Raw genomic sequence first — 12,371 nt, 5'->3', positions numbered from 1 at the left:
GCAACACCTCATCCAGGAAGTCACAAAAGAGCCAGAAATGAATTCTGATGCTGATTTGCTGAAGATGAAATGTTTGTTGGGAAGAAGAGGAAGAAGATTGATTCACTGCACACTTTTTAATGTATCATTTTTCATCTTTGCTTTTGACAATGTATGTGGAAGTCTTTCAGAAGTCAAAGGGCTCGAGTCCAAGTGGAGTCATTAATGTCAAACTGGAGTGGTGTACTGTAGAGTATAATAGCGCGAGGTCCTCCGGCCGCTGCGTGGCGCTGTGAGCTCCGGGCTTCAGGAAATAAACACGCTGACATTGAACCGGCTGCAGGAGGAACCTCAAACAGGAGGTAAGCAGGGCATGTCAGTTAATATGAAACATTACAGGAAGGATTTGAGGTCTTTCAGAAAATGTAAACACGGTTTGTAGCTTTTGTCGTTATAATGAGATGAGATGGGGTGAGGGTTGAGTGTTAGGTCTGACCTCAGATACTCCGGACTGAAACACATAAACCTGACAGCAGTGATAAATGTAGTTTAAAGACCACTTCTGATATTAAAAATGTTTAATGGTTAATGTTTTTTCATAATCAAAAACAAGCAATCCTACAACAAAACCAAGGTCCTGTCAGTTCTAAGCAGCCTTTTAGACAGCCTTCAAATTTCCACTCAAACACGAGGAACTCTTATTTACCTTTTGTTGTTCTAACTTAACTCTTATAATGAAAAATAAAAGATATTCACACCCTTTGAGCGAGTTCCACTACTCTTCCTTTGCTTCTCGGTCACTAGGAAGTTTGTTTGTTGCCTTTAAGCATGTTTTCCTGAGGTATAAATATGAGGTTGACTACATGTAAACTCACTTTGTCACCCATTACCATGCAGGAAACCAAAACAACTTTCAACAGAGGACAATAATGTGTAAAAGTCATGTTGTTACACTGTTCAGAGATGTTTTGGGTGTCAGTGAAATATGAATATTAATATTGAATTCCTAGTGCATTAGGATTACCATAATCATTTGTGAATAGTAAAGAGATCCAGCTGCTTCTAAAGGCTTTACCGTGCTCAGTTTAGCTATGTCACATTTCGGTGTAAAAAGAGACGCTTTCTGTCTAGGAAGAATCTTTTGTCTAAATCTAGGTTTGCACCGCACACTGTAATATCATCTATAAATTCATTTCGCATCTACCAGATCATCACTTCCCTAAAAGCTGTGATGATCATGTTGAGTACACGAAACCTCCTAACTCCTGGCCATGTGTTTCCCCGCAGTGATTGAACAGTTCGCTGATGCGTGATGCGCGCTGTGGGCCTGTGTACGCACGCATTCACGTGTGGAGAGAAAGAAACAGATCCAGCTGGCCCTAGAGCCTTTCATACTGGACTGCTAAGGGCACTTTATAAGTTCACCCTTCCTCGAGTGTATGCAGCTGACATTGTTGATCCACAGGCCAGTCTTCAGTCTTTACCAAAACATGTGGGCAAGCCAGAGTTCCCGGACACAGGATGGGACCGCATTAAAGACCTGTTCAACCGAGGGTTAGTTTCTCTCAGCTCCTTCTCTCATTCATCTCATTCAGGGTAAATAGGTGACCTGAAGTATTAGAATAGGGATGCATTCCCAGTGTGTATTCCCACCTCCTGGGACCAGATCGTCTACACCCGCTGTCGAATAGGTCACTCCAGGACGACACGCAAGTTTTTAATATTAGGAGAAGACAGGATTCACCAAAATGTACCTGTTTGCCAGAATCCATTATCCTTGACAAATGTTTTATTTTTCAGACTGTACTGGTCTTAACCCCTTGAGAACCCCCTTTTTTTTTTTCTTTTTTTTTAATTCAGTCAACACTCTGGAAGAAATGTTTAACAAAGTCAACCCTAATGCAATTTTAGAGTTTTTAAGAAATATTGATTTTAAAAACCTTATATAGAGTCCCTTAGACATTTCTTGATGTGAAAATAGGCATAGAAGCTGGCATGGTGTTAAAACACAAACAAACAAACAAACAATATTCCCACCTCGCCCATCAGTATTCCCCAGGTTAGGCTCCTGGGCATTTTTGTGAGCATGTGTCCAGGTTTTAACTCTGCTAAGGTGTATTTAACCGTATTTAACTTTAGCCATATTTAAAGATTGCAAGATTACCAGGTGTACATTCACTAGCTAATATAACATGACACAAAGAGCTTGCTAGTCAGCGATTACAAATCAGCTTGATGTCATCGGGAAGTGGTTCTCGAAGTGCGGTCTGTGAAGCATTGCCACACAGACCGTCTGTAAATGTTCTTTTAAAACGTTATTACAGTGGTAGAATCACAACCCACCATTATCAAAATGATTTTATTTATTAACAAGTTCATAGTAGATATTGGATCGAATATGATCCGAATGATTCCGAATCCTCAATAACTAAAAGCAAATCTGCCTGTAAACAGTGTCAGCTCGGACTTTAATGTGTTCTGCTGACGGAAAGTTCAAGCATAAAAAGCCCCGTTGCTGCAAAATGTCATTTTACACATGAGCTAAATATTTGTATTGTGCGCATGAGATACGTTATTTAATAGTTATTTTACTGCGTACAGTTTGAGAAACCCTGTCATAATATAATCTGTATTTCTGATATTTCCCTCTAGTGATGGACAGGCATACTCTGAAGAGGTGAGTAATGTGGCGAAGGGTGCTCTGACAGCGGCCTTGGTGGGACTGTTTTACGGAGGCCTGCCTGGAGGCCGACATGCCCGTGAGAGATTCATCCAGCTGAGCCAGGCTGAGATTTACCGCAGCAGAGTGGAGGCAGTGGTAAGAGAACAGCAAAAAAAGGACAAGGAAAGATTCCATATATGATTTAGCATACTATTTTAACCTACAGGCAAGAGACACTAAATCTACATATAAAAAGTCGATAAGCTTGGTGAAGGTAGTAGATCGAATATCAGAATGGGATTGGGGGGATTGGGATGGGGGGGGTCTCTCTGTATATCTCTGATCTGTAGAAAGAAAGATAACATAGACATAGGGCATGAATGTAAACAAAGAAGTATATGTCTATCCGAAAGCACTCATAGAGGTATTAAGCTTTTATAAATACTGTATACACACACTGTCCACTTTATTTATGCAATTATCTTATCAACCAATCATGTGGTAGCAGAGCAATGCATAAAATCATGCAGCTGCAGGTCAAGAGCTTCAGAATGGAGAAAAAGTGCGATCTCTGTGCCTTTAACTGTGGCATGATTGTTGGTGCCCGTCGAGTATTTCAGAAACTGCTGGGATTTTCTCACCCAACAGTCTGTAGTGTTTACACAGAATAGTGCGAGTAACAAAAAACATTGTGTGAGTGACAGTTCTGTGGGTGGAAACGCCTCGTTGATGAGAGAGGTCGGGGGAAAATGGCCAGATCGGTTCGAGCTGCCAGGAAGGATGTAGTAACTCGCATAATCACTCTAATCGTGTTGAGCAGAAAAACATCTCACAGTGCACAAAACATCGAACCTTGAGGTGGATGGGCTACAACAGCAGAAGACCATGTCGGGTTTCACTCATGTCTGCCAAGAACAGAAGGCTGAGGCTGCAGTGGGCACAGGCTCACCAAAACTGGACAGTTGAAGACTGGAGAAACATCGCCTGGTCTGATGAATCTGGATTTCTGCTGACACACAAATGTTAGGGTCAGAAATTGGTGCCAACAGCATGAATCTGTGGACCCAACCTGCCTTGTGTCAACAGTCCAGCTGGTGGAGGTAGTGTAATGGTGTGGGGAATGTTTCCTTGAGAAACTTTGGGCGTGTTAATACCAATCAATCATTGCTTGAATGCCACAGACTAACTGAGTATTATTGCTGGCCATGTGAATCCCTTCATGGCCACAATTTACCCATTTTCTACTGGATAATTCCAGCATGATAATGCACCATGTCACAAAGCAAAAACCGTCTCAAACTGGTCTCATGAACATGACAATGAGTTCGGCGATCTTCAGTGGCCTTCTCAGTCACCGGATCTGAATCCAGTAGCACACCTTTTGGGATGTGGTAGAACGAGAGATTCACAGCATCAAAGTGCACCTGAGAAATCTGCAGGAATTAGCTGATACAGTCATGTCAACACGGACCAGAATCTCAAAGGAAAGTTTACAACATCTTGTGGAATCCTTGCCATGAAGAATTGAGGCTGTTTTGAGAGCAAAGGGAAAGGGAGGCCCTAACCGCTATCAGTATAGTGTTCCTAATATAGTGCTCAGTGAGTGTATATTGTTATTCCGCCATCTGAGGCATGTGATCAGATATGGAACTGGGGAAAGTTATTTCAGTAATACAAGTAAAAGAACTACTAAGGCATAAATAGAATAAATGAGAGAATTTATAGAATTACACCTCTACCTCCAATATAAAATCTTACCATCTTTTGAAAAGACAACTGTCCTTATATTTGCTCTCCACCAAATCCTTGTATTGACTCTTGATCTGTATAAAATGTCATTATTGTTATTTTATTTTAATAGTAAAAATCGTCATGTCAGTATGTAAACGAACCGTGTAACTCCTTCAGAAACAGAGAAATGTTTCCTGTGGGTTTTTAGCGTTCGGCTCATAACGCGGCCATCCGAGGCTTTGTGAGATACGGCTGGAGGTGGAGCTGGAGAGTCGGCGCCTTCGTTACGCTTTTTAAGTAAGTCCTTAAATACGCACAGCTTAATCAACAAGAAATGTCCAGCTTGTAGCTTCGCAGCTATGAAGCAAATCTGACCCGCTGTCTCTGTCCATTTCTGACAGCACTATCAGTACAGGGATTTCTGTCTACAGAGACAGTAACTCCTTGAGTCATTTCGCTGTGGCGGGAGGTAAGTAACATCTCCCTACATTTTATACCGTAATTTCCACAACTGTTCTGTTTTAAGAACACAATGATTACCGCTGTGGTTCTCACACGTTTCTTTTCAGAGATCTTTGAAGTCAAGTTGGATTAGAAATGAATATTTAAATAACTGTAAAGGAACGAACATACCTATGTATCCATAAGTATTTAATTTTCCATACATGACTTTATATCAGGTAAATATACAGGTGCATCTCAAAAAAATATAATATCGTGGAAAAGTTTGTTTATTTCTGTAATTTAATTCAAAACGTGGAACTTCCATATATTCTCGGTTCATTACATAAAGTGAAATATTTCAAGGCGCTTTTATATATATATATATATATATATATATATATATATATATATATATATATATATATATAAAACTCTTGATGATTACAGCTTACAGCTCATGGAAATCAAAAATCCCGTATCTCAAAATATTTGAATAAAGAATATATAATAAAGAAAAGGCTTGAAATATTTCATTTGATCTGTAATGAATCTACAATATATGAAACTTCCACTTTTTGAATTAAATTACAGGGAAAAAAATATCTTTTCGTGACATAAAATTATTTATTTTTTTTTTTAGATGCACCCGTAGATTATTTAGTATTCGATAGTGAGACAGTTTGATATAAACCCTATTTGTGTCAAATGGTGGTATTTTTGAGTGTTGGGTTATTTGGTTTCCTTCTTGGCTGATCCTGTATTTTATTCTACATAGTACCTGTAAGTTACCCCAAAGGGCGTATGTATCCCCTGTTTGAGAAACACTGTTAGAAAATATTTTATTGATGTTTAGACCTGTTCTGTGTGTAGCTGTGACCGGAGGCGTTTTCCGGATGAATCTGGGCCTCAGGGGATTGGTGGCAGGATCAGTTATTGGAGCTGCATTGGGGTGAGTTCAGTAGAGAGTATCCCAAACACTAGTGTTTGATCGAGTTGATCAGCCAAACAATATTTGATGTCTTAAGAGTCGCTTCTTTCGTCTTGCATGAAAGCTACAAGGCTGATGTAGCTAACAAGGTAGGGAAGGCTTCAGTGCAGTCTTGTATAAATAAATATGTGAATAAATAATCATCACTTGGCTGTGAACAGTGTAGAGTTTTTCAATAGACTTCCTAATGTATAATATTGTGATAAGTGAAATGTTTTATGAAAGTCTTTATTATATTTCTTGGCCAGATTAGAAGATTTTCATACTTAGGATCACTAGCCGAATAGCTGTAGTGTGCAAAAGTAAACTTCAGACACTAAACATGTTTTGGCTACATGAGTTCGTTTGAGGTAAGCAGAAAATTGTATATTTTCATATTTGTTTTATATTTGTTTGAACATCTCTGTATATCTATACCTTTATTACAAATGGCAGTGTTGTGCAATTCCTGAAAGTTTAATATTCCTAAAAGTCTAAGCTCACACCCAGTATGTCACAGGTTTTAGTATCCAAGTCTTGATTGGCTGTCGTCATTATTCTTAGTTATTTATGGGAACATTGAGTGGTATAAAGGTGTGGAAAGGTGTATAGTTGTGGTGCAGCCAGTCATGGACCAATGCATCCCATCCCAGTCCGGCTCCTTCATGGAGAAGCAGTCAGAAGTGTGTTTATTTGGCATTAATTAAGATAAAGATCCGCCTCCACCTTGCCACTTCTAGGTGCAGACACCAGTTTCAGTGGCGTATTTATGACATAAATCTCGGCAACTTGTCCGCCGCACCATTGTACAGCTCCTGTAGATTTGCTCTCGGAGAGGCAAACCGTGGCTGGGCCCACCCGAGGAGCTCCAAGCTCGTGCCTCCCTAATGATTGATTCATCTGTCACGATGTTGTCCGAGCGGACCAACACACGGCGATGTCTCCGAACACTCCATTCCACCTGGTTGATCTCACACCAGGGGACTTGTGGCACCACACTGCTCTCCAGGCAGTAAGGGACTCATCCTTGATGACCGTCTCTATGCCGTCTGTCTCCAGCAAGCTAGAGCTAGTTTTTTTTTCCTCGCTTCCTGAGACAAGGACATGTCTCTTTCTGTCCTTGCGTAGGCTAATAACTGACTTCTGAACATCTTCTAGTTCCTGCTGTAGAATCTGATCGTACAGTTTCACCAAGGAGCCAAGAACACATAGAATCTACTTCTCAGGACTAAGACCGTGACATTGTGGATGGAGAGTGTTGCCAATCATTCTACAGCAATGTTTCTGCCCGTGGGGAATTCTCCATTCGCACTCTGTCTCAGTCACTCCCGACACGGTGACACATCCGCCCCTCACCCCCCTTTCTGTGGGGTTTCTATTGGCCAGCTGCTCCCTCCTAGCAACTCGCTCTCACATACACTCTCACACACACACACACACACACACACACACACACTGCCAGAGGAACCCATGTGCCTTGCAGAAGGCTCAGATCTTTAGGGCAGAACTGCATGAGTGCCTAATCCAACAGCTGCACTGTTTTTATTTATTTATTTATTATTTCCCTGTCAGCTTTGTATTCCAATCCCATCCATCCCTTGATCTCCACATCTCCTCCTTCTGGCTCAGTCCGTCTCATCTCTGGGTTTGGTCCTAAGAATGGGCTCCATCATCCGCCCCTTCATTTGGCTCAGTTTTTCTTATTTTTGTGCTGAGACCTTTCCAGTCGTCCTTTCCATCCAGCAGCGCTATCAGGATTAGCACCTCAGACTGCACTCGGCTCTCTCTCAGTATGCTGGCAGAGCTGGCTTTGGCATGCTGACGGGCACCTGGAGCGCTGCTCGCTGTGTACGTAAACATCCCCCGTGCCCGGCTAGGTGCAGCGAGGCGGGGCGCAAAATCAAACCAGGCAGCTAATCAAATTCACACATTACGCTCTAAATAGCACCTTCCTATTAATATGGAGGGGTGTGGACCTGAACAAGTGATAGTTAAGATAGGATCGACATGTGACTCCTGAATTATGGCTTGATATTTACCTTATCATGATATATTCCCTAATCTTATATCGCGGTTTACGATATCATAATATCCATCCATCCATCCATTTTCCATACTGCTTATCCCACACATGGTCGCGGGGAGCCTGCAGCCTATACCAGGGAACAGTCTACAACGCGTCTTTGGATTGGGGGAGGAAAGTACCCGGAGTACCCGGGGAGAACATGCAAACTCTGCGCACACAGAGCAGAGACAGGATTTGAACCCCCAACCCTGGAGGTGCGAGGCAGACGTTCTGACCTCTAAGCCACCTGTTCTCTTTGGCCTGCATTTTGCCAAAAAAACCGACCTCATATTTGAGTGTTACCATAGATCATCAATTCTTCTCGGTTTATAGCTTCCTAACTTATTTAAGACGACTACACTCGAATACATCGTGCCCATAGAAAACGCTTGGAGAAGTGAACTTATTCCTTATATCGATACATTACTGTATACCCTCTCAATTTTAATCCCAGTTCTAAAGAAATTCCTCATATCTTTTTAAATGGACTATGACACTCTTGAGAAAACTGTTGGTAGGCAACAAGGAAAACCACACAGAATGTAAACTAGCGAACGACCGAAGCGCACGATTTATGCAGCTAGTAAGCAACATTACATTTTTATACGAGTAAAGACCGTGACTGTAAAAACGACGGCAATGACAGTAGTTCGACGTTTTTATTTGTTCTACATGGACTTTTTATCAGTTTAAAATGACGTGTTTCTGGAGTGTTTTAAGGCGTTATTACTGATTTGAGTAGTTCAGCTGACAGATTCGTGTTGTTGCAGTGTGCCTGCTGGGGCGTTAATTGTTGGTCTACAGAAGCTGGGAGGAGAGACCATGCGTGAAAAGCGACGACGAGAACGAAGAGAACTGTACGAGCTCAGGGTGGCTGAATGGTACGTTCTAATACTATTATATCAAAATCATATTTTCCTCTATAAGCTTACTTCCAACCTCATGCCATCTACATTCATAACGTTTTTATTTATTTATTTATTTATCGGCAGGAATGCACGTCTACAGCTAACTGACGAGATAATCGGTGAATTTAGTGGCCGGGACAAAGACACAGAAGGTGACCTTCAGCGAATCAAAGAGCTCCTTAGTCAACCAAGGAATGAGGAATCGGCAAAGGAGTCTTAACAGATCTGATTATAGTGACTGACTGACTTTATAGACTATACCATTATTATGCTCACAAATGAAGAGCACTGGCTCGTCAGATGGGAGATTTCTTTACCGGATTTAAGCTTGAAGCTAAAACGGTCGTTCGCAGACAAGCAACGAACCACACGGCCCGTCATGTCCTGAATATTTCTGTCATTTCAGCAGTCACAGCTCATTTTCGCCCTTATATGTTGAAGTCCACACTGTTCAGACCGTTGCTCTTTATAAACGAACTGAATCGGTAAGTTGTTTTCTTGTGTGTCTTCGGTGCAAGATATTTGGAAAGCTTGTGACAAACAAAAGAAAATATCAGAGTTGTTGGAATACAGACTTGTAATGGTTTGAGTTTTATTTGTTAACAAGTAGAGCACGGAACCACAAAACTCAATGACTCTTGTGTGTGTGTGTGTGTGCACATGTGTGTGAGAGAGTAAAATATGGTGCTGCGAGCTTGTCACATGCCTTGGCCCCTTCTGGAAACAAGATGCGACAGCAGCTGCGGCTCCATGTTCAACATGTGGATAAATACAAACCCAGACATGCGGCACCACCAAGAGGACAAATTCAGGGTTACATGAGTACACTCATTTCATTTTAAAACCATTTTTCGATTTCACAAGGTTTTAAAAATGTAGTCTTTCATACATGAAGCTTAAAAATAAAGTACTCACATTATTTTGGTCAGAGATGGACATTTGTGCATAATAATAACAGGAATTATTTTCCTTTTCAAGGGAAATAAAATTCGAAGAAGAATATAAACATGCCAAAAATCTTGTATCTAACGTCTAATTAAATTTTTAGTTTTCCTCATTTGCTAATCAGTTGCTTGGATGTTTTTCTGATTTTTCATTTGTGTCTGGCTGTAGATATCACTACAGCATTATATACACAAAAATGAGAGCATGAATAAAGTTAATCAGCAGCACTCACTATGATTTCGGGAGCTTTATCTAGTATCTAAATCATTTCAGTCCAAGGCTCCATATTCTGTATGTCACAATAATGATGAAATACATCCATTAAATTCTATTACAGTGGTGCTTGAAAGTTTGTGAACTCTATAATTTTCTATATGTTTGCATAAATATGACCTAAAACATCATCCTAAAAGTAGACAAAGAGAGCCCATTTAAAAAAACTAAGACAGAAATATTATACTTGTTCGTTTATTTATTAAAGAAAATGATCCAATATTACATATCTATGAGTGGCAAAAGTATGTGAACGTCTAGGATCATCAGTTTAATTTGAAGCTGGAAATTAGAGTCTGGTGTTTTCAATCAGTGGGATGGCGATCAGGTGTGTGTGAGTGCCCGGTTTTATTTAAAGAACAGGGATCGATCAAAGTCTGATCTTCACAACACATGTCTGTGGAAGTGTATCATGGCACGAACAAAGATTTCTGAGGACTTTAGAAAAAGAGTTGTTGATGCTCATCAGGCTGGAAAAGGTTATAAAACCCATATTTAAAGAGTTTGGACTCCACCGATCCACAGTCAGACAGATTGTGTACAAATGGAGGAAATTCAAGACCATTGTTACCTTCTCCAGGAGTGGAGACCAACAAAGATCACTCCAAGAGCAAGACCTGTAATAGTCCACAAGGGCACAAAGGAACCCAGGATAACTTCTAAGCAACTAAAGGCCTCTCTCACATTGGCTAATGTTAATGTTCATGAGTCCACCATCAGGAGAACACTGAACAACAACGGTGTGCATGGCAGGGGTGCAAGGAGAAAAACACTGCTCTCCAAAAAGAACATTGCTGCTCGTCTGCAGTTTGCTAAAGATCACATGGATAAGCCAGAAGGCTATTGGAGAAATGTTTTGTGGACAGATGAGACCAAAATAGAACTTTTTGGTTTAAATGAGAAATGTTATGTTTGGAGAAAGGAAAACCCAGCATTCCAGCATATGATATCATGGTTTGGGCCTGTTTTGCTGCATCTGGCCCAGGACGATCATTGATGGAACAATGAATTCTGAATTATACCGGCGATTTCTAAAGGAAAATGTCAGGACATCTGTCCATGAACTGAATCCTAAGAGAAAGTGGGTCATGCAGCAACTCAATGACCCTCAGCACACGAGTCGTTCTACTAAATTACGGTTAGAGAAGAATAAAGTTAATGTTGTGGAATAGCCAAGTCAAAGTCCTGAACTTAATCCAATAGAAATGTTGTGGAAGGACCTGAAGCAAGCAGTTCATGTGAGGAAACCCACCAACATCCCAGAGTTGAAACTGCTCTGTACTGAGGAACGGGCTGAAATTCCTCCAAGTCGATGTGCAGGACTGATCAACAGTACCGGAAATGTTTAGTTCCAGTTAATGCTGCACAAGTGGGTCACACCAGATACTGAAAGCAAAGGTTCACATACTTTCACCACTCACAGATATGTAATATTGGATCATTTTCCTCAATAAATAAATGACCAAGTATAATATTTTTGTCTCATTGTATTTCTATCATAATTTCTGGCACATTTTAATTTTACTATCTAAATTTATATTGTGTAGTATGTAGGGAATAAAGCATGATGTTATTATAGGAAAATGTGAAGCAGAAGGAAGTTACCACATCCAAGTTCATTCTTTTTCTATTACAGCACATCCTGAAGTGTTTTATTGTTCTTATACCACCACAATGTTAAAAAAGTATTTATTAATGAACAACACGTCATAGTCTTTAATTGTTTGTAGTAATTGTGTGGAAAGTCTGTGAAACATGTTAGCACTAACAGCAGCTTTATAGCAGCTATAAACAGTCGTCCACTGACTTTCTCTTAGGACAAAGAGTCCTGAAGACTTTTTTGTGGCGAAAAGCTTAAAGGAACAGCTTTACTTCCACAGCTTCACCTTACACAAAGCTTGGACCTTCCATTTTCACAAATTAAGGGACTGTCTCTAAACTTATTTAAGACATTTGTATACACGTTTCTAACTACAATAGCATTTGAAGAGAATGACTTACAGTCATACAACCAACTGTAAGGTGTTCGTGTAGTTCTCGGCTATGATGTATACCTTTTAGATTTTTGATATTTAACCCTACAATACATGAACCAAAAAACCTATACGAATGCATAAAGGGGGTCAAAATTGCCCGTATTGGAATGAATGGTTTTTGTTTTTTTTTTGTTTTGTTTTTGTTTTTTTTTTGTTTTTTTAAATACAGGTACATCTCAAAAAAATTTTAATATCGTGGAAAAGTTCATTTTTTTCTGTAATTTAATTCAAAAAGTGGAACGTTCATATATTTTAGATTCATTACACATAAAGTGAAATATTTCAAGCCTTTTTTGTTTTAATCATGATGATTACGGCTTACAGCTCATGGAAATCAAAAATCCAGCATCTCAGAATATTC

At 40.1% G+C, this 12,371-nt stretch overlaps 1 protein-coding gene across 1 annotated transcript; it reads left to right on the top strand.

Moving 5' to 3' along the window:
- Positions 1-298: 298 nt before the first annotated feature.
- timmdc1 (translocase of inner mitochondrial membrane domain containing 1) lies at positions 299-9,241 on the top strand. Its single transcript, NM_001200733.2, is given in 8 exon segments — positions 299-341; positions 1,267-1,533; positions 2,632-2,797; positions 4,581-4,669; positions 4,774-4,841; positions 5,687-5,765; positions 8,619-8,729; positions 8,841-9,241. Coding segments are annotated over 7 exon segments (891 nt in total). The 5' UTR covers positions 299-341; positions 1,267-1,291; the 3' UTR covers positions 8,977-9,241.
- Positions 9,242-12,371: the final 3,130 nt, after the last annotated feature.

This window comes from Ictalurus punctatus, chromosome 26 (assembly GCF_001660625.3).
Source record: "Ictalurus punctatus breed USDA103 chromosome 26, Coco_2.0, whole genome shotgun sequence".
NCBI lineage: Eukaryota > Metazoa > Chordata > Actinopteri > Siluriformes > Ictaluridae > Ictalurus > Ictalurus punctatus.
This window is presented reverse-complemented; position numbering and strand designations above follow the sequence as displayed.